The following is a 23,960-nucleotide window of genomic DNA, read 5'->3' as shown; positions in this document are numbered from 1 at the left end:
TGCCATGGCCTCGTCAGGGGAACGGCTCCAGCTCCCGACCAGTTTGTGCAGGGATGGCCAACTCCCTTCTTCATAGTCAAGTCCAAGACTAGCGACAAGCACCTCGAACTGAACCGAGTCGACCTGCCTGAACTCTGAAAAGGTACCATCCTGTGGTCCTGCACGCCCCTTCCCTGGAACCATTCCCAGTCAAACTCTGCTCTTTGCCAATCAGCATGCGTGTCTTCCATCCTCCAAGCGTCTTAGGAATCACTTCGTGACACTAAGCTTAGGTACGAGGAAGAATATGCTAGAAACCACAGAAAGCCTCATCCCAGCAAACCCTAACCTGAGAGAGAGAGAGAGAGAGAGAGAGAGAGAGAGAGAGAGAGAGGAGAGAGGGGTATAGGGGAGTATATGCACATATGGGTGTGGGGCAAAATGGGAATCAAAAGGATAAAATAAGACTTTCATATTTAGTTTTTGTCAAAAAGTGGTCAGAGGGGCTTATTTGTACTTTTTTTTGAATTTTATGGTATAACATGCACATTTTCAAAAAATATGGATTAGTTTTATAAAAACACTGTATGAGGAGTTTTTTTTAACACTTAACCCCTGAAAAATATGACGCATCCAATTAATTATACAAATTTTTAGTAATCTAAAATATGAGAATCTAAAACCAATTACTACCTGAAAGAAGGGTTTTGAAGACAACAAACACAAATGTCTCTCTCCAAAGAACGATCGATCTGGCCAAAAAATTCTAGGGAGGGAGATAGAGAGATGTGTTGCTATAGTTTGTTAGAAATTATAAACAAAGTTAGAATATATAATGTGTGAGTCGCCGAAAATTGCAAATAAAGGGCGGGAAAAAATGAAGGCACAGAGTGTTTTACTATTCACCGTCCTATCAGTTTACTTTATTATATATTATTCTATTAACAAATTGTATTATTTAATTTAATTATATTGTCAACATGTAATTAATTTATTATTATTATATGAACATGTGATATTATTTTAGGGTTAAATGCACTAAACCCCCTAAACTCTCTTCTCTTTTTCAATAAATCTCCCTGAACTATCCGATTGTCACTTGACTCCCTAAATTATCCCATTTGTTACAAAAAAAAACCCAAACCGTTAAATGGCCGTCCAAATTTAACGTTAGAGCAAGGCACGTGAGATACACTCACTTGGCACAAATTTAGATTGCCAAAAATGACCCTTATGTACAAACCCTCCATATGTATATATATATATATCTCCTCCCACCTTCGTTGAGCCAAACAAGCCCTAACTAATCTCTCTATCTACTTGCAATTTGTTTCAGCTCTGCCCACAATTAGTTCTCAATTGAGAAAGCTAAAATCCCGACCAATCTCACTGCAACGGTTTGGTTACAATAGTCTCCTCTTTGGCAATCAGATAGTGCGATCGGCATTGTTGCAAGTATTGGAGAAATCGCTCCGTCTCTAAAACCCTTTATTCGATAAGGATTAGTGCGGGGTTGGGTTTGTCACTGAATTATCTGATGAAAGCAACTGGAAAATAGTGGGCTTTTGGTTATTTTTGGGTTTGATTTTTTGGATTGTGATTGGTTGAATTGTTGGTGACGGATGCATTTGAAGTTATATGCTCATATGTTCATATTGTGATTGGTTGTATTGCTGGCCATGGATATATGTAACTGCTATGGAGTATTGTAGGTGATTGATTTGTATTGCAGCCTTGTACGTGACGGATGATTCAATTGAGTTCATATTATTATATTCAAAACTAGTAGGTGACGGATGATTCAATTGAGTTCATATTGCTCGTTATTGTGTATCATATTCAAAACTAACAATTAATTAAGGTTTTAGGCTTTGCTTAGTTCACTAGGATAAGAAATCAGGAAATGAACAACACAACAAACTGGCACAAAATAACCATACTTGAATATATATGTATGTGTGTGTGTGTACGAACTGAAGTTGGATAGCACAAAAAAGGATGTCATTTAATTTACGGACAAATTAGTAATTTCAACTTTCTGTTAACAATTGTTTAACGTGTACTTAAGTGGGGGTTTTTTGCAACTGCCTCATAATTCAGGGAGGTATATTTTAAATCAGGGGGTTTGTTGCAATTGCCTCATAGTTCAAGAGGGTTTAATACACTTAATCCATTATTTTATAGTTTGTGGTCCGTTAAATCTCCTTTTGCCGTTAAGTTACTATTCTGTATTATTTAATTATGGTATATTTAATACATTAAACAATACAAAACTACAAACAAAATGGGCTCATTTTGGTGCTTCGATCCCTGTTACTGTCGGCCATTACCCCCATTACCTTGCCCAAGCAAACAGTAATAAGAATGGCAATTTCCTCTGTTATTGGGGCAAAATGATAACTTTATAATACTGTTAGGATTTTTACAAACAAATTAGAGTTTTATGATAAAAAAAATTATAGTTTTGAGGTTTAATGATTTTAAGCCCTTTAAAAATTGAAGCTGCTTATTTATCAACCCAATTTGAGCACATTGGGTTAGGTTTTTTTTTTTTTTTTTTTTATATTTTTTAACTACATAGTAAAAGGGACATAACCCACCCCGCCCTTATAATTAAATAGAGTACACAAAAGTAGAGTCAGTACTTTGTCTACTGGAGTATGAGCGGAAATGGTATATTAATTACAAACCCGTCATGAAATTAGGACGAAATTGATATGACGAATTTTGTAACAAAACGGAATAGATCTTTAATCAAACCCATCCTAACTCCGTCATGTTGCCATCCCTAAGGTACGGAACAATTAAGAGGTTGGATCTCTCTCTCTCTCTCTCTCTCACACACACTCACGAAATGATTTTTGAACGTACGGCTTTTGCCTCCCATTGACTTGTTAAAAGGAAAATATTCATGCAAGCCTAGGTGGGTATAAATTTGGCGGCATATTATCTCAACCACCTCACCAGCGGCCAACCTAGTGAAGTAAAACTATAATAGATGGCAGGCACCAAGATTACTGACACGCAGACAGTGCAACCCTTCTTGCCTAATCAACAACGGCCGGCCACTGAATCTTTAATTTGCAGAGTGAAAGAATTCCTTAGATCCAAATGACCACATCTATGACAAAAACCAAATTACAAGTAACCACAACATGTGCAACAGCATGAAAATGTACAAACAAATAAAGCATTCACATGACAAATTTAATGTACAATGACCTCCGCAAATCCCCACGAATTCTCGTCTTCCATATATCTTGATAAACTCCTCCACAAGTTGTAAAAGGACAAATTTGCTTCTTTTCACATCAGAAACAATTACCACCAACCCGCTTTCTCTCTGTAGTAGTATTTATCATCCTTCCTTCAATTTATACTGACCGATAGCTTTCTAGGACTGCAATGGCACCTCTTCATCAGGTAAAACCATAGTTAAGAGTGAGTACTTGACACGCAGTGATATCTTCCCCCTATCAACATTCAGTCTTGCCCCAGAAACGACCCAGTACCCGGGTGGGTCCTGTGGTCCCCTTGTCATCTCTGTCGTATCAATAAACCTAAGAAGTTTAGGCGTCTGTGCTGGCACCGGTGGGCCGCCTGGGTATACAGCAGAATTGATGTTCACATCAGCTGGCTGTGGCGCGGGTTTCTGGCTCGTTGAAAGATGTGAGCTGATCAAGGTGGAGATAAGTCCAGATTTTTGGGTCACGACGGGAGAACCATCCCATTCAGGTCTCTTCACTGCTATGGCACCAGTAACTTTGGAGAATTGAAGGCCTAAGAAGAGAACTTTTCTCAGACCAGACTCCCTGACTTCAAATTGGGCCCCAGTAACAATGGACAGATCCTCATCTGATTCGACAGGGGCAGTGCATACATGAGAAAAGCTCTTCCAATGGACCTTTTCATAGTACCTGCGGTCATAAGAGTTACGGGAGTTTCCATTTAGTTCATCCTGAAGTTGGAAGCTTTTAGGTAGAGAGGAAAGGTGCTGCAAATGGATAGCCAAGCAGTTGCTTCTTTTTCCCTCCAAGTAAAGTCGAAGTCCAGTAACCGGCCTCTTACCCACATCTACCTGTCAAGGAATTAATAATTAGAATAATATAATAATCATATGAAACTTCGTTGCTTTGGACATGCATCTCTCTAGTTGATGTAGTAAAGCAATAAGCTGTGGTGGAAATTGTGTACGCCTATACACACACACACACACACACACACACACACGGGTAGCTGCATAATCTCAAGATTTTATACAAAATCACACATTTTTTAAACAATAAAACCTGCAATACTGTTTTCTGGTTAAGCAGAACCATGTTGAAACAAAATCTAAATCCTGTTGATCCTTACGACAGGCCAGATCTAACAGAGATTAAAACGCATTTGCTAATCTACAAGGAAAAATAGGATGGTCTAGCAGTCTGGCACAGAACTAATACATTACCAGACCAAAATTTTAGGGTTTTTGAAATGAAAAAGGGCTCAGGGTTTGTTTGAAAGAAAAGACAAGAAGTGTGCTGGGAGGGTGTGGAGTGTTTCCACTTATATCAATCAGCTCAACAGCTCAAGGAACTTGCCTCGAGTCAGAATGTTATTTTAAACCAAGCAGGTGGAAACCTATAGAAAACGTCCGTTTTTTTCCCCAGTAAATACTAAACACTTCGCTTCAATCAACCACATTACTTTCATCTTCACTCCTGATTGGAGAATTTTAACTTTAAGGAAGAAGACCAACAAAGATCTCAAAACTCAAGAATGGTAAAACCCGTAAGCATTAAGACTAGTGAGTTCAAATATGATCCATGAATATCAATTCCTCTCTTCTTCATCAAGGAACATATTACCCCCATCAGAAAAGAACTAATTAGTCCCTTGGGAGCATTACCGGAATTGTGTTCACATAGAGCTTGGGACCCATAAAGCTGAACTGTAAAGATGCACCACCCTGCTGCTTCCTCTCAGGACCAACAGCAAGCTCACCAAATACTGGTGCCCACTGCCTTGGAAGTTGAAACTCCAAAAATTGATAAAGTTCTTCAATTGGAGGTTTATCTGCATCCCAAAAATTCACAAGCTTAAAAAGAATGCAATTTAAATTTTGCAAGACTCATACTGCAAATATTAACCAGATTAACAGAAAAAAAAAAAATGATCTTAGAAGAGCATGAAGCTCCTATGAAGAAGTATTATGCTTAATCTGCAAAATATGCAGATGAAGTATCGTAAGCAAAACATATCAGACAGCTGTGTTTGTTGACCCTCTCCTAGAGAAGTAACCGTAATTGGCAGAACGTAGCATCATGAAACAAGCATATAATTACAGATACAATTATAATTCCGTATAATAAACAAATATGTATGGTACAATATAAACTGGTAGTCTCAAAAGGATTCAGACAAAGAAAAACCACAAAAGACCACATGTTAAAAGAACTTCCTTGATACACTTAAAAATAGCAAATATATTATTTTCACAAGGGTCAACTCATGGCACCATGTCCTAATGTTCCAACAAAGGAGATCTGCCACTTACCAGCTATATCCTGACCCATTTAACATTGAGAAATTGTTGATGCAAAGATCAATTAAGCATAAGTAGCCCAACATGCTAAATTACTGCTTGATGGGCCGATAGGGAATTTATTTTCTTGATTTCATGAAAATAACCATCGAACTTTAGTCCACACTAACATAAGAAAAAACCTTTTTTTCTTCAGGGAGCCAATCTAACGCTATTGTGGGCATTGGAATTAAATTTTCATGAAGATGCGTCCTCGTGTCTGCTGAAGTTTTATTGTTATTATTATTATTTTGTTCAAAACATGCAATAAATGAGTATTGTTACTTGTGGTTAATTTGGGAGCAGCAGCATTTTCCCTTAAAGTTTGAATTTTTATGAATGCCTGGAAATTTCCTATGCTAGAGACCTTGATATTATTATTATTATTATTTTAGTGTCAATAAAGAAAACTCTAGATTTATGTTCTATAAAATGCATGTTATTTATGGTACCGTACCAATATGTGGTTGAAATTTTTTATTTTTATTTTTGATAAGTAAAATATATATATATGAAGACCTTGGTGTTCGTGTGCAGGATGATCCCTAAAGAACTTTGGAATGTGAGTATAACCGAAAAAAAAAGTGGTTCAAGTTTAAGGATGTGTAAGTTAAAATTTTGATTTAATTTTTCTTATTTTTACCACAATCCGAGTTTTTGGAAAAGGGGGTTGTAGTTGTAGATGCAAGAAAATTCTCTTTCTATTGATGGAAAGTTTTTCTCTTTCACCAAACACTCTGCCTCCTCTTTCCTTATCTTTCTATATTTATATGCCCATTTCATTGACCTACTTTGGAAGCATGTCGTGCGAGCTGCTGGACTGATGGGCCGTGTCTCTGATTTCGGGCTAGCCCAATCTTCCATTCGTTTATTACTTGGGCCTTTTGATTCTTTCGGCTCAATTGGCCATTTGAATGTGACCCTGCTTGATTACACGTGGAGGCCCTCTATTGGTAATGGTGTTGGGGCTATTTTTGCCCTTTCACCTGCCCCCTAATCTTGCTCTATTTTAATTAGGGAGAGATTAATGATATTGAAATCTATGCAAATGACGGCTTGGTGAAATGATGTGGGGGAAATACAAACTGCCGACTTGTCTTCCCAGATCTTGGTCTTCGTGATGTCATCATTGTATTGACTACTATGTTCCCTCGTTCTCCGAGCTAGATCTCATTTATAAGTGTGATCCGGGTTGATCTCTTTCCTTTGCTTGGTTGCTTTCATCTCTGGCTCTCTTCTTCTTTCCCGTCTCCGGTCGAAAGGATTTCTCTCCGGTGAGGTTGTTGCTTTCCTGGTGGCGAGCTCTTCTGCTTTCGCGTCTCTTCTTCTCCGTTTTTTCAAGGTCAGTCTTGTTCCCTCTTTTGTTTCCGGAAATTTTTACCCTTTATTTTTCTGTCTTTTCCTTTTCCCTTTCTGTTGAGTTTTCCTTGTTATATCCACCATGGTACTTGACGTCGACGTCCTTCGTCCCCTGTGTGAGATCCCGTTGGATGTCAATCTTAGACACTGTCCAAGGAATGTCAACATTAAAACTGGTGCCGGTCTAGCGGAAGGGGAGATCCTCTTCTCCGCCCTTCATTTGAACGTAATTAGGTTTCCGTTACACCCCTTCTTCCACGTCGTTCTTAATAAGTTAAATCTCTCGCCATATCAAGTAAATACTAATTTCTTTAGGATTATGTCCGTTCTCATGCTTCTTAACCAACAAAGAAATCTGGATCTGACCATCCTTGATCTCCTTTTCTGCTATAAAATGTGCAGGATCTGCCATATTGAGATGTACTATCATCTTTTTCCTATTCCTGATCGAGCGTTCTGCAATGGCAATCCTGAGTCGGCGGTTGGAAAAAGAATATCATAGCTGTTAGGGGGGATTGGAAGGTCGCATCTTCCAATTGCTATCCGATCCCTATTGACTTTAATAAGTGTTCTGTTCCCCTACATGTCAAGTATAAAAAACATAAGAGCGAGTGCATTTGTGAAATCTGCCTTCCCCGCTTCTGCTCATTTGTCTGTTATCACCTTAATGTTCCATATAACCTTCTGGACTATAGCATTTGCAGGGCCAGGCTTCGCTATTTGGAACAGAACGTGTGGTGCAGTGTCCCTTCGACCCCAGGACTACTGACTTCGGAGTCTCTCGATAACATTTCCTTTGAGGCAATTTGCAGGGATGAGTTACAGATGCCATCGTTCAGCAGGAACAGGCGTTATCCGCGACTTAGTCAGGTTGCTGCTGCTAGTCAAACTGGCTCAATTCAGCACCAGCTGACCGCTCAAGAAAGATCCAGAGGGAAAAGGCCGTCCTCTGAGGCGAATAATAAGATTCATGATGATGTCCCATTGGCCCAAAGGCAGAGGATCGTTCGTTCGGAAAGCCCAGCCAGTCAGACTGGGGCAGCTGTTCGAACTGGTACAGCCGGTGGGGCCGTTGGGTCTTCCTCCAGGGCTGCCCACGGTCCTGTTACGGTTGCCCCATAGATCCCAAAACTGATCAGAACGGATAGGCCTCTAGTTACTGTTAATGATACCATGTTCAAACACGGGTCAACGGCTCTGGCCTTTTATCAGCACATGTGGACCCCCCATGATGTTCAGGTGCAGAGGGATTTATCCCGGAGGGAAATGTTTTCTCAGTTCCCTCTCTCGGCGATGGAGGTAACTTTGTTTTGATGTCTTATTTTTTCCTTGCGGTATTTCTATGCTTGTTCTGTTTATACTCTTAAGTGGAATAGATGCCTCTTCTGGCTATGCAGACCCTGTTTGGAATAGCTACTGTGCAGAGGCCTTTGAGATAGCTGATCATTGGCTGCAAGAAGTTGGATGCTGATCTAACAAAGACTAAGGCTCAGCCGAAGAAGTCAGAGATCAAACGTTCCAACCTGGAGAAGGAAAAGGGCAACCTTTAGGGTGCTCTTGAAGATGAGCGATCCACTCGGATTGCTGTAGAGAGGAAGGCTTCTGATGATCGGGCTGCCTTGCTAGGCGTGATGAGCAGAGTGGAGGGTGGTGTTAAGGCTCTCCATGCTCGTTTCTCGAGCTGGGGCCATCAGATATGCTCAAGGATACAGAGATGGGTTTACCGATTGCTCTCCTCCCGAAGGACATGGAAAGTCATATGAGGATTCGGACGACTACGATCATGGCTTACAGATCGATCCTTCGGGCATCTACCCCGATCCTGCTCCTGATCATGCTGAGCTTGTCTTCAGAGAGTGCAAGGATATTGCAACTTCTATGAACATTCCTCCTGTCCTTACTCCTCAGCTTGCCAATTGTGCTTTGGGGATCTTTGTTATGCATGCTGAGGTGGTATCCGGTCTGGCCTCTAACGGTCAAGCCTTAGCTTAACCTGAGAATGTGGTGGATCTGGAGTCTCCTCCTCATGAGGACAACCAGGATGGCAATGAGAATGTTGTCTAGCTTTTAGGTCATGCACTTCCTTTTCTCAATTTTTTTTTTTTTTTTGTAAAGATTCGGCTCAGGGCAATTTTTGTAATACTTTTGACCATGGCATTGAAACATGTTAATGTTATTTTATTTACGATCTTTCTACTGTTATTCACTAGTACAAATAAAAAATTTCTAAGTGTCTGGCGATCGGCCTGTAGTGCCACTTGCCACTTGACTTTTTGTGAAAATTTTCCAAGTGTGGCGAACGGCTTGTAGTGCCACTTGCCACTTAACTTTGTGAAAATTTTCTAAGTGTCTGGTGATCGGCCTGTAGTGCCAATTGCCACTTATAACTTTTGTGAAAAAATTTCAACTGCCTGGCGATCAACCTGTAGTGCCACTTGCTACTTGACTTTGTGAAAATTTTCGAAGTGTCTAGCGAGTGCCACTTAACTTTTGTGAAAATTTTCCAAGTGTCTGGCGATCGGCCTATAGTGCCACTTGCCACTTAACTTTGTGAAAATTTTCTAAATGTCTAACAATCGGTCTATAGTGCCACTTGCCTCTTAACTTTTTGTAAAAAATTTAGTGTCTGGCGATCGGCCTGTAGTGCCACTTGCCACTTAACTTTTGTGAAATTTTTGTAAGTGTATAGCGATTAGCCTGTAGTGCCACTTGCCACTTAACTCTTGGTGAAAATTTTCTAAGTGTCGTGCGATCGAAATAAACATGGCGAAAACTGATTTGCTGAAATCGTTAGTTGCCTCTTGGGCCTTTCAGTGGCTGGTATTGTCGTCATTACATTATCCTTACTCAAAGAGTAAGGGGAAAAGAAAGAGACAAAAAAGAAGAAAGATAGTGGCTTAGGGCCTTCTTTGATCGTTTCAGTGGTAATACCTCTTTAAGTAGGTTGCATTCCAAGGCTTATCTACTCGCCTTTCAATGAGTTTCTCGAGTCTGTATGTCCCCATTCCTAGGACTTCCGTAATTCTGTATGGCCCTTCCCATGGAGGTTCCAATTTTGGGATGATTCCCACTTTCCTTTTCAGGACCAAGTCTCCTGCATTGAAGTCCCAAGACTTGACTTTTTTGTTATGGCTATTCATCAACGTTTGTTGATATGAAGCAAGCCTAATGGCTGCTTGCTCTTGCTTCTCCTCTATCAGGTTGAGGTTGAACTCGAGCATATTATCGTTCTCCTTCTTATCCCACGTTAAGCTTCGGGCAGTGGGTACTGCTTACTCGATCGGGATCACAGCCTTCGTCCCGTAAGCCATAGCGAATGGGGGCTGATACATATAAATCTACTCTTCTAACTCACCATGCAAGAAAGCAGTCTTGACATCAAGCTGCTTAAGCTCGAAGTCATACAGAGCAACTATAGCAAGTAACACCCGGATTGAGCTATGTTTCACTATAGGAGAAAACACTTCATTGAAGTCCACCCCTTCCCTCTGTGTATAGCCCTTCGCCACCAAGCGTACCTTGTACCTCGCATCTTCCACCCCTGGAATTCCTTCCTTCTTCTTGAAGACCCATTTACAGCCCACAATCTTCTTGCTCTTAGGCTTCTTAACTAGCTCCAAAGTCTAGTTCTTATGAAGAAACTCAATCTCCTCACTCATGGCGACAAACCACTGTGCTGACTCTCCACCTGTGATGGCCTCGTGAAAAGTACATGGCTCATCAGTATACTCTGCCACACTAAGTACATAAGCAACCGAATCAGTATGTGAAAACCCATAATTCTCGGGTGGCCTAATATCCCTCCTAGGCCTGTCTCTAGCCACACTATACTGCTGCAACTGTACATCTTCCTCAGTCCGAAATTGCACCTGCTTGTGAGTCAACTGAACAGGACTATCCTCTAATTGAACCTCTACATGCTCCACCTACTCATTGACACCTCGAGCTTTCCCTGAATCAACTACCTCCTTCTGCGGAGTAAGCACCGTAGAATCATGAAAGATCGCATCCCTGCTAACAAGTATCTTCTTTCCCGAAGCCTCTGGGCACTATAATCTGTATCCCTTGACCTTTTCTGGCAATGCATCCTTCCCCTTCAGCGCCTTGGATAACCCTTGTTGAACCAACAAAGCCTGCATCCTAACCCGCCACAGGTTGAAATCGTTTTTGCCGTAAACTTCTCAATTTCCAAAAACTTGGACAACATCCCTACTTCGTACCGAAAGCTTTGATACCAGTTTGTTATGACAAATGCAACAAACCCAAGTTGAATCAAGAATCACGACAGAAAAGTAAACACACCACACAAAGAATACAAAGCTTTATACGTGGTTCGACTACAGTCTACGTCCACGGTCGGGATCCGGCAAAAGTTTTCACTATATATAAAATCGGAGATTACAAGATTTCAGCCCCCCACTCCGAATCCCAGTCTCTCTCTCTACCCACACTCCAAACCCTAAGCGCCCTTATATATCGGGCTACAAGAGACTAATTAGGGTCCACGACCCACACAAAACTCATCCAACGGGTCGTCGAGTCATAAGCGAGTCGCAACGCGACCCGGCACCAAATTTGGGCCACAATATCACAGGACCGTATAGGTAAGGTATTACCATTTGTGACCACGACTTGATCTGAACAAGTATATGTTTGTCGGTTCACCATGTGTAAGTCATCAGGTGTCATGTGATTAGTAGCACCAAAATCAAGAAACCATGTGGAATCTGATGGAGAGGAGAAACTCATGGCAAAGAAATCTACAGGAAGATGATTATGTTGTTGTGCATATTTGTAGCATTAATAGCATGTGAGCGTACCATGACCCCTACCTTGCTACAAATCTGGCAGATAAGAGGCGAATTGGAGATGGAATTTTGAGAGTAGGTTGGAGGTCGCTACCACGACCACGATAAACGCCTCTGTGAGTGTCATGATTGTGAGAGGAGCGATGCTGATTGTTATGAGTGTGATGTTGATTGTTACGCCTTCTTCCTCGATTGAAAGAATTTCCATGATTACGGTCACCAGACACGAAGAGAGCAGTAGTTTCACGATCTGGATTTGGTTGATGATAGATTTCCAATTGTTTCTCACAATTAAGAAGCATGTTGTAAAGTTCTTCAAATGAAAGAGAAATAGACATAATTTAAACAAAATTAACTATAACATCATAGTCAAGATCGAGTCCGTCAAGGACATAACCAATCAAATCCCTATTGGTCATGGGCTGCTGAATAAGAGACAGCTCATCTGACATCATTCTGATACGATTCATATATGCAGTGATTAAAGAAGATTCTTTCCGAATATTGGAAAGTTCATGCTTGATCTAATAATACCTAGCATTTGTTTGAGAAATGTAGGCACGATCTAAGGCTGCCCATGTATCATAAGAAGTCATGTAACCCACAACCTGTGCGAGTACTTGATGAGTTAACGTAGCATGTAGCCAGCTAAGAAGAATCTGATCTTTCTTCTTCTATTCAAGGTATTTTGGATTCGGAGCCACTACAGAATTTTCAGAGATAGTGGTTGGTGGAGCTGTGATTGTGCCATCAACCATACTCAACATCTCAGTCCCATAAAGGATGGGGAGAAGTTAGTTTTTCCACAACAAATAATTTAATCTATCAAGCTTGATAGATACTTGTGCCAAATTTGAGATTCCTGGAATAGGTGATGGAAGAGAGGGGAGTGATAGAGGTGTTGGTGGCTTTGAGGAGTTGTGATGGGGATAAAGCTCATGGCCAGATGGGTTTACTTTGGCTTTCTTTCAACAGAATTGGGAGGTGGTGAAGGCTGAGGTGATGGGGGCAATCAATTCTTTTTTTTTTTTCATGCTCTTTTGAGAAGAGTCTCAATGCTTCCATCATTACTCCTGTCCCCAACAAGAGCGGTGAGGCGAAGGACTTTAGACCCATTAGTCTTGTTGGGGCGGTATATAAGATTATTGCGAAATTCTTAGCCATTCGGTTGAGGAGAGTTCTAGATGGGGTGATCTCGGACTCCCAGAATGCTTTTGTTGGAGGGCATCAAATTCTGGATTCAGTTTTGATTGCTAGTGAATGCATTGATGCAAGGGCGAGAAGTGGTATTCCGGGGATTGTGTGCAAACTGGATATCGAAAAAACCTATGATCATGTTTGTTGGGATTTTTTGTTATATTTAATGGAGAGAATGGGGTTTGGGCAGAAGTGAAGGGCGTGGATTCTTTTCTGTATTTCAATTGCTCGGTTCTCGGTTTTAGTGAATGGATCCCCAGCTGGTTTTTTTGCTAGTTCTCGTGACTTAAGGCAGGGGGACCCTCTTTCCCCCTTCTTGTTTATCATTGTCATGGAGGCTTTTAGCTGCTGATGGTGAGGGCGGAGCAGCTTGGGTTCATTCAAGGATTCTCAGTGGGTAAAATTCCGAATCAATTAGTCATCTCCCACCTGCTCTTTGCAAATGACACTATTGTCTTTTGTAATGCTAGCCTCCTTCAGTTAAGGTATTTACAGTGTGTGTTGGCCTGCTTTCAAGTTGTTTTTGGGTTGAAGATTAACATTGGGAAGAGTGAGATTGTCCAGTAGGCGAGGTGGAGGATATCCAAGTCTTGGCTGATACTCTGGGGTGTGGTGTTGGCTCTCTCCTGATCTCCTACTTAGGATTTCCTTTGGGAGTCTCATCAAGGAGAGTTGCTGTGTGGGATCCGATTATTAAGAGGTTTGAGAGGAGGCTTGGAGGTTGGAAGAAGCAATATTTGTCCAAAGGGGGGAGGGTTACTCTTATGAAGTGCACGCTCTCAAATTTCCTGACCTATTTCGCGTCGCTCTTTCGGATGCCCAAGTCAGTTATTCGAAGACTTGATGTGATTCAAAGGAAGTTTTTGTGGGGCGGGTTAGGAGATGAGTTCAAATACCACTTGGTTATTCGGGAAAGAGTGTGTTCCCCTATTAAGAAGGGGGGTTTAGGTATTCGAAGGTTGGATGTGTTTAATAAGGCGTTGTTGGGCAAGTGGTTGTGGAGGTTTGGTAGAGAGAGGACCAAGCTTTGGAGGCGCGTTATCGCTTGTCATTATGGGGAGGGAGATGGAGAGTAGCACTCAAACAAGGCTAGAAGCCCAGTTGGAATGGGCTCATGGAAGCTAATTCGTAGAGGGTGGGATGAATTCTCTAAACGTATTCAGTTCAAGGTTGGAAGCGGAAGGTTTGTCAGGTTCTGGGAAGATAGATGGTGTGGGGATTTGGCTCTAGCTTTCAAATTCCCGCGTCTTTACCGAATTGTTGTGCTTCGAGGTGCTACGGTTGCTGACTATTATTGACTCAATAATGGGAAGGTGACTTGGGATGTGCAGTTCCGTCGACAGTTCCATGATTGGGAACTTTTGGAAGTGTCAGACTTTCTAGCCTTCATTTATAACCAAGTGGTGGTAGGGATGGGCATGGACGAGATGCTTCGGGAGGGCACCTCTAGAGGGGTTTTCGAGGTTAAGTCATTCTACAATTGTATGTTGGAGAGCCTAGCCCCCTTTTCCCTTGGAAGGCCATTTTGAGGTCGAAACCTCCACTGAAGGTTGCTTTCTTCTCTTGGACCGCTGCTTGGGGAAGCATCCTAACTATTGATGATCTTATAAAAATAAGGCATGTTGTGGTCAACAGGTGTTGTCTGTGCAAGACAACGGGTGAATATGTCAACCATCTTCTTCGTTATTGCTTGATGGCTAGGGATGTGTGGTCTATGTTTTTGGGTGCTTTTGGTCTTACATAGGTGTTCTCAGAATCCAAAGTAGATTTGTTAGAGACTTAGAAAGGGTGTACAGTGGAGAACCGAGTCAGAGATGTTTGGAGGGCCACTCCCCTTTGTATTTGGTGGGGCTTGTGGCGTGAGAGAAATAGGAGATTTTTTGAGGGAGAGGAGTCTTCCCATCTGGGCTGTTAAATACTATTAAATACAGTATTCTTACTTCTTTATTCTTTTGGGTAAATGGGGGGACTGTAATTCAATGGATTCTCTTTTGGATTTGTGGATAGCTTAAAGCTATAGTGTCATCTAGGTCGGTTGTTGTATTCTTTCGGAGCGCTCCCCTTTTGAGCGCCTTTTATAAAATCTTACTTATCAAAAAAAAAAAAGTGGAGGAGGTTGAATCGGAGGCCATGAGATCAGATTGTGGTAGAAAGCAGAGAGAAATTGTGAGATAAAAAAAAAATAAAAAATAAAAAATAAAATAAAATAAAATTGGGTAAAGTACATTGACACCCCTGAGGTTTGCTATAAGGACAACCCATATACAAGTTGGCCTATTTTTGGACAATGAAATCTCCTTGTCAGATATGGGATCCAAACAGAGCCTAAAAACCTATAAAAAATCTAATTTGCCCTCCATTATTTTTTAATTTTTTAAGTAAAATATCAGAACACTTAAAATACTGAGTTGCCCTTTCACGCAAATCTCCCCTCTTTGTATGCAATTTTTTTTTTGGTTCTTTTATGTCATTGGCTCTTTGTACGCAAATCTCACCTCTCACTCTTCTCTAACCCTAACCCTATTTTCACCCGCCAGATTCTCTCTATCTAACCCTCGGATCATGACAACCCTCTACAAATTTCACTGATGACAACGACCACCACCACTGATCGTCGGAGACAATCAAATCGGCGGCGATGATATGACATCTACGCCAAGTAGTCAAACGGTACCTTTTTTGCTCACCTCTGCTCCTCCTATACGTGTGTCGGTATATACTATTGCAAGCGTATCAATGTGTGCAGTTATATATATATATGTATGCAATTGAATTGAAAAAACAGAGCTTTGCTTCCTACTGTATGTGTGTTGATGTGGTTATATATATATATATATATATATATATATGCAATTAAATTGAAAAAACAGAGCTTCTTCATTTGAGGAAAAGAAAAAACAGAGCTTACTGTGTGTTGGTGTGTAATTATATATATACAAATATATATATGTATATGTAACTAAATTGGAAAAATAGAACTTCAATTTTTACTGTGTGCTGGTGTGTGGTTATATATATATATATATATATATATATATATATGCAATTGAATTTTAAAATGCAGAGCTTCGATTCACCACGTCTTTATTTATATTCTCTTTCCAAATTACCCCAAAACAAATTAGTATACTCTGCTCAACGAGGAGGATGCTCTACCTTGGCACCAATCAACACTGTACTGTTTGATTTTGATATTATTATAGATGATTATATATTTTTTTTATATAAGTTATTATTATAGAAGATTATGTTGTTGATCTTGGTTTAAATTGGGAAAAATTCAGATTATTATTATTATTCTTGTGGATCGTGACGTCCATGTCAACTTGGTCGGGACCTTCAATTTGTTGAGCAAAATCAAGGAGTTTATGACCACTATTGATTGTCCCAAGAAATTCACCTCGATGATCTAATAAGGCCCGTTGGAGACGGAACAGAGTTGTTCCTTAGTGCCATACTTAATTTTTGTATTGACAGGTTCATTTTAAAATGATACACTAAGCACAGTTGTTGTTTAGAATTTGATGTGCTGATAATTTTTGGTGTTAACGCTCTTATTGTACTGATTGATTCGAGCGTGGTAGTATGGGATTGATGTTGTCTGAAATGGAGCATTCAAGTGTACTAATTGATTCAAATTTGCTGTTAAAATCATGCCAATGGTATATATATGGATATAGGTATATATATGTAGAGAGAAAAATTGGAGAAGAGTTATTTGGAACTTGGAATCTGCTATATATATGTGTAGATATACACACATATACACACACATATACACACACACACCACACACACACACACATATATTGTTGTTTCAACGGTTCAGAGATGGCTTCCAACACACTGCCACTCCTATCATCATCATCTTCTTCTTCAATCAGTTCTACTCGAATATTCAATTCAATGGTTGGTGGATTTGGTATAGAGGGTTAGTTTTGTCCATTAAAATGACTTAAAGAAAGATAAGTTAAGAATTTGGGAAATTTTCGCCACACAGAAATGATGGTGTCCTATTGTGTATTTATAGTTACAACAATAAGAGAGAGATGGAGAGATTCTCTCAACAAAATTATTTGTTTGTTGTTACAACAATAAGAAAGAAATGGAGAGATTCTCCCAACCTATATGAGATTCTCTCAACAAACCTATCTAGATTTCCCTTTTACCCGATTTTCTGATTTATCCAATATATCATTAGCTAATCTCTTAACATCTAGCATCTCTCTTCCAAGCAGTCAATCCTTGCCAAACCCATCATGTTCTTTGCTTTCACTAGTTACCGTCGCGTGAATATGACAAGTGTTGGTATTAACATATTCAATGGGTTAGAAATTTAAATCTATTGGATTCTCTCCCCCCGTTCCCTACACACATCAGAATATATCCAATAAGTTCCACTTTACCACCACCACCCCCCGTGAATCCCATATACCAACAACCATGATTAGCTTTTCTGATTCTCAACCCCACGGTTCTGATCTCCATCACCACACTTTCATGTTTCATTCATCATTCAGGTATGCTTCTCTTTCACTTGATTTTCATTTGAATATTCTCATCCTCACAGCTACAGTTCAGGTTAAGTCGGAGAAGCTTCAAATGCATATACTTTTTTTTTCTTTTTTTACAAGTATTCAAATGCATATACTCAATGAAGGTATGGGATGTTGCCATCTCTACATATGAGACTACAATACTCTTAATTAAAATAAAATTAACTAGAAAACAACAAAGCAAAAATAAAAATTCTAATTGCACAAAGATGGAAATCTTACTTACAACGTAAATAGAGATTAATGGCATGAACCAGGAATCCGTTCCCGTCAATTCCACTCAATAACGATGAAATCGGGATGAAAGACATTGAGATCACATCTGGTTCAAGTTGGACGGTTTGGCACCACTTATTATGGGTTAAGTTCATGTTATTGTTTCCACCTCTTCTCTTCCAGAAGAATGTAATATCCTGCATTAGAATAATACATGAGGTTCATGAAAGTGAACTCAGCCCCAAGTTTACTTGAAACCTTGTTTAGACATGTATCACTGCCGTGTGCGTAGAAACATCAACTGCATGCATTATGGGTGATATATGTCTCAAAATCTGACATATCCATTGGGGTCAAATTTGGAAAACATGAGGTTCTGGAGTTGGCATTCAAGTAAAATAGTGTAAATAAGAACTACAATGAACACATTAAACAAGGAAATATTGAACTAAACAAGAAGAAGAAAAAGTGATATGTTTAATCTGGAGACTCATGGAAATATAAAGCATGAATCACACTTGCTATCTTGGTACATGCAACATTGTGCCCAACGAGAAATTAATGAAACGAGGAATCAAGCATTCAGTCAAATCCCGTTTACTGTCATAATATGAATTAAAAAAAAAAAAAATTACCTGTACAAAATTGACCAAATTAAATTTTTATATTTTGCAAAAAAATCTCACCTCATCCTGTGAGAAAGAACTCGTTGTCCCGGAGCCCATGAAGGCCAGCCCATGTTCCTTGATCTCAAGCTAAAACAGAAATAATGATGTGAGTTAAAAACAGAAATAATGATGTGAGTTAAGAAGTTCTAACCAATATCGAGGTATGTTTGCTAAAAGGTTATTTGTTAATAATAATTAAAGCTTGCAACAGTAACCAAGTTATCAGAATGCTGTATATATCACTTTGCAGAAACAATTTAAGAGATGATAAATAAAAAAGAAAGCATACTTCAGAAAACATAAGGATACCAAGCTCGAGCTTGATTATGACGAAAACTTGTAAGTGAAAACTGCAACAAAAATTTTCATTTAAAAGAAAAAAAAAAATCAAACGCTATCAATTAAGTTAAAAATTCCACTGCATGTTTTGGTACTCTATATCAAAAGGAAATATTAGTCAAAGTTTCACAGTTCTATTTCAATAACATAGAGTCTCCATGCTCATCCCTTTGGAATAAATTGCAGTATCTAGTTACACTTTATGAATTTCTCACATGCTTCAGTCAATCGATTGTAAATTTTGACCAAACAACCAATTCTAGCCGTAATTTTTTTCATTTTTCTGAGAGTAAAGCTTCACCATTTACTCCATGTATAAAAGATACTCAAAACAAATGGAGATTTTTAGTGATTTCAGCCAAAGCAAGTAATACAGTTTCATTGAGTAGAATCAAGTCATACACAATTTTGCACAAATTATAGAAATACTAAAGAGTTCCAAAAAATATAGGAACTTTGAATCAAACTGTAGAATATTAGATAGCATCTCAAATTGACACATTCATGATCTATTATATATTTTAAAAGAGTTATTGATGCAAAGCAAGTGGAAGAAGACTATTTTCAAATAGTTGAACACTCAAAGAAGACGCGACCGAGTTTCCATAAATAGGGGCAGCTGATGATCAGTCCGATTATGTGATTGTTTTTTTAGTCTTGAGTCATTTATAAGTCTTTAATCTGTTTTCATGCTTAGGATATTATTGTCAGTTGGTTTTATTTTATAAGAAATGTGCCTTTTAAGTGAGTCATGTGACTTCTTAAGGTATGTTTTGTAATTTTTAGATCTTTATTCTGCTGGAGAGAATACTAGCCATTAGATTACATTTATTTAAAGGGCTAGAATTATATCTTTGCTAGGGCACCCATTGTGTCATATAAAAGGGTTGTTCCAAGTTGTATTCACCAGCTTTTGATGTATTATTAATGTTTTAGTCTGCCGTAGCAGCCTTTTACCTCTCCCTTTCTTTGGGATTGAGTTGTGGTTGTTTAAGCTAATTTTCTAGCTTGAATTAGCTCTCTGTTTTCCCTTGGGCTCCGTTTGGTTACTTGGAATCAACTAGAAAAGAAAGGAAAGAGAAATTTATTTTTTATTTTTTTAGAGTTTGGATAAATGGAAAAAGAATCGTAATAGAAAATATAGTTTCCCGCATTAGACTATTTCCCCCCAAAACTTTTCTCACACAAAGCACACGAAAATTATATTTTCTCATGATTCTTTTTATTTGACGTTCCTATTTTATCCATCAACTTAAAACAACCAACTTCTTTCTTTTCTAACTAAGTTTCTTTTCTACTGAGTTTCAAATAGGCAAGTTCTCTAACAATTTATATTTTAGTGGACTTCTAAAAGGCAATTCTTTCTAAACACGTTCTCTTGCAATACTATATGGAGAGAATAATATACATTTTGCTCTTTTTGTGTTCTTTGGTTGAAAGCCAATGAGTCCATGAGCCCATTTTATTTATTTATTTATTTATTTTTTTTTGTATTTTTAAGCTTCCTTGTTTCTATTAAATTAATAGTTAACTTCTACCTAAGAAGTCTTGACGTATTATTTTAATTTAAACAATATAAATGAATATAAATAATTATATTATTAAATTTAATAATTCATCATTTTACTAAAACTTTGCTAAAAATAGACATCATCAAACACAAATTCATTTATTTTTTTAGTATTTGAAATTGGTATGCACAATCACTTTCTTTTCATTTTCATGCTATCCAAACTAACAAACTAATATTTTTGTACAATTCTCCTGAATAAATTTTCATGCTAACCGACTGCTTGCTAGAAAATAACTTTTCTTTTCATTCACTTCACTTTTCTTTCATTTTCCATTTCTTTTCTTTTCTTGCTTATTTCCATCCTATTGAAGATTTAATGGAGAAATCGGTGGAGGAAAATCTTTCAATAATTGATGTTGTTTCCTATTATTGAAGATTTGGTGTTATAGAGGAATCAGTGGAGAAAAATCCTCCTTGTTTCCTATTTTCTAATTCTTTCCATTCTCGTAATTTCTTTTCCTATATAAAGGAGTCTCCACCATTGTATTGTATATGAATTAAGAAAGAATGGAATAAAAGAGATGCAGCCGTTTAGGTTTTGTGTGTCGTGGATGTAGGCTCTAGTGGCTGAACCACGTAATATCTATGTGTGTTCTACTGGTTTTATTTATCTCTTTACTTCCTTTTTTATGCTTTACAACATGGTATCAGAGCCTAATTTCTCTTCCTAGGTTCGGACCCCTGTTATGGGGTATTCCCTTAGCATTTGAAATGTTGCTAAGGGTTTCTCAGTGCTATTTGTGACTTGTTTGGGCTACCGATTTGTTCGGCAGTAATGTTCTTCACCTTTGCCGTGTCTCTGGCAGTTTTTATCGGCTTGTTTGGGTTGCCGGTGTATTCGATAGCATTGTCTTCGTCTTTGCCGTGTCTTCGGCAGTTTTTGTTGACTTGTTTGGGTTGCCAGTGTGTTCAATAGCATTGTTCTTCGTCTTCTCTCTTCATCATTCACACTTGTTACTACTCGTCATCTCAATGGCAAGTTGGGCATTCATGCTCCAACTTGAGGGGGAGTATTGAAGATTTAATGGAGAAATCAGTGGAGGAAATCAGTGAAGATGGTGTTTCCTATTATTGTGTTATAGAGGAATCAATGGAGAAAAATACTCTCTATTTTCTATTTTCTAATTCCTTCCATTCTCATAATTTCTTCTCATATATAAAGGAGTCTCCACCATTGTATTGTATATGAATTGAGAGAGTATTATAAAAGTGATGTAGTCCCTCGGGCTCTTTGTGCCGTGGATGTAGGCTCTAGTGGCTGAACCACATAATATCTTTAATTTATCTTTGCTTCCGTTTTATGCTGTACAACACATCTAACCAAACGGAGCCTTATAGATTTTATTTTTCCTTTCATAGCTGATTGCATTAGTTGGTATCAGGTCCATTGGTTTTGTGTAGGTCTATCAGATTTCTCTCTTAGGTTTTGCAACATGCCACCAAGAAGAAGAAACCCACCTCGCCGACCAGCTGTTCGGTCTAATCAGGACACATCAGTTGATCAACAACAAGTGCTTGCAGTGATAAAAGATAAAAGAAGGCAGATTGAAGCTTTAGCCAGGCGGGTTGCAGAAACCCCAGCTCCTTCTCAAGATGGCGTCGAATCTGAGGACGACAATTTCAAAGAGGAATTTGTTAATCCTTTTCGCAGAAACGCAGCACCAAAACCATCACCTTTTCCATATGAAGAAAGGCGTTGGGATGGTGGTTTTAAGGTGGAAATTCCAGAATTTGCAGGAGATCTGAATGGAGAAGGTTTCATTGATTGGTTAACCACTGTGGAAAGAATCTCTGACCTAAGGGTGTACCCGAGGACAAAAAGGTAAAATTGGTTGCTGTGAAACTAAGAGGAAGAGCATCATCAACTTGGTGGGATCAGTTCATTATGGCGCGACAAAGGCAAGGAAAGCCCAAGATTGTTGATTGGGAAAAGATGTGAAAGAAGCTAAGGGAGACTTTTCTTCCTTACAACTATACCTGGTCAATGTTTGAAAGGCTACACAATTGTCGTCAAGGAAGCAGGACTGTTGACGATTACGCAGAGGAATTCTTTGGACTTGTTCTCAAGAATGAGTTAAATGAAAGTGAGGAGCAAACGGTTGCACGGTATATAGGGGGCTTACGAGTTAATCTGCAGGATATACTGATTCAACAAGATATTTGGAATGTTTCTCAAGCGTATCAACATGCCAAAGCCGCAGAAATTCCGCAAGCAAGACGGACACATAGAGCACCAAATAATCAGTTTAATTCTAATCGAGCTACAACTTCTAGGGGGCAATCTCAAAGTGGCAGCAATGCAGCCCCTCAATCAAGGCCAGGTGGTGGAGCAACTAGTGCTAAATTGCAGCCTAATGGAGCAGGAATTAAGTGCTTTAAATGTGGAGCACCTGGACACAAGTCAGCTGAATGTCGAAAAGCAAATAGTCATGATGGAAAGCAGCTTCTTATGGAAGAATGTGGTGAAGAAGAACCTATTTATGATGATGATGATGATGAGGAGGAGGATGCTGTTGTTAGAGGAGACACGGGGCTTTCTCTTGTGATGCGAAAGGCCTTTATAGCACCACAACACAAAGATCCTGAGGATTGGTTGCGACATAATATTTTCCAAACTACTTGTACCATTGGTGGTTGTGTTTGCAAGCTGATCATAGATTGTGGAAGCTGTGAAAACATCATCTCTCAAGAGGCAGTAACGAAGTTAAAGCTATTGGTGGAAGCACATCCTCAATCTTACAAACTTTCCTTGTTTAAGAAAGGCAATGAGGTATTCGTCACTAAACGATACTTAGTTAATTTATATATTGGTAGTAGGTACTTTGATAAAGTATGGTGCAATGTTGTGGCAATGGAAGCATGCCATGTCTTGTTCGGTCGACCTTGGCAATTTGATATAAAGTGCAACATAATGGCTGCAAAAACACTTATACTTTTTATAAAGATAAGAAAAAAATAATTTTGGTTCCATCTAAAGAGGAAGAAGTTATACCTAAAACTAAACTGGGGGAGGGTGTTAATTTACTCTCTATGGCCAATTTTGAGGAGGAATTGGAGGAGAGTGGCGTGGTATATGTTGTAATTGGTAAAGAGAAGTTTGCAGGAACAAATTGTCCAGCTACTGTTCAGCCACTTTTAGAGGATTTTGCTAATGTTATGCCACAAAATTTACCCCATGGATTACTTCCCACGAGGGTCATCCAACACCACATTGATCTAGTGGCCAGAGCTACTTTACCTAACAAGCCATATTACTGAATGAGTCCTAAAGAGCATGATGAGCTTAATAGGCAAGCTTCAAAATTATTGGAGATGGCTTATGTGCGTGAAAGTATTGAGTCCATGTGTTGTACCATCTTTATTGGTACCAAAGAAAGACGGGAGTTGGAGAATGTGTACTGGTAGTAGAGCCATCAACAAAATTACTGTGAAATACAGATTTCCTATCCCTCAACCAGAAGACATGCTAGATCATCTTTCGGAAGCCAAAGTGTACTCAAAGATTGATCTCAAAAGTGGATACCACCAAATTAGAATTCGCCCCGGAGATGAGTGGAAGACAGCTATCAAAACTCGTGAGGGGTTGTATGAATGGTTGGTTATGCTGTTTGGTTTGTCAAATGCACCAAGCACTTTTATGCGAGTGATGAATCGTGTGCTGAAACCTTATATTGGGAAGTTTGTTGTGGTATATTTTGA

At 39.1% G+C, this 23,960-nt stretch overlaps 1 protein-coding gene across 1 annotated transcript in view; it reads right to left on the bottom strand.

Moving 5' to 3' along the window:
• Positions 1-3,019: 3,019 nt before the first annotated feature.
• Positions 3,020-23,960, bottom strand: part of LOC132267384 (MACPF domain-containing protein At4g24290-like) — a 58,306-nt gene continuing 37,365 nt past the window's right edge. Inside the window, exons 4-7 of the mRNA XM_059768552.1 lie at positions 18,368-18,436; positions 17,692-17,878; positions 4,871-5,037; positions 3,020-4,057 (exon numbers count right to left, since the gene is read on the bottom strand). Of these exons, the coding sequence (XP_059624535.1) occupies positions 3,374-4,057; positions 4,871-5,037; positions 17,692-17,878; positions 18,368-18,436 (1,107 nt within the window). The 3' untranslated portion in view covers positions 3,020-3,373. The remainder of the gene's footprint in view (positions 4,058-4,870; positions 5,038-17,691; positions 17,879-18,367; positions 18,437-23,960) is intronic.

Source organism: Cornus florida, unplaced genomic scaffold (genome assembly GCF_030987335.1).
Source record: "Cornus florida cultivar Cherokee Brave unplaced genomic scaffold, ASM3098733v1 CherokeeBrave_3.0.0_Hap2_Chr07, whole genome shotgun sequence".
In the NCBI taxonomy this organism is placed as follows: Eukaryota; Viridiplantae; Streptophyta; class Magnoliopsida; order Cornales; family Cornaceae; genus Cornus; species Cornus florida.
Note: the sequence above shows the minus strand (reverse complement) of the source record. Positions and strands in the feature narration are given on the sequence as shown.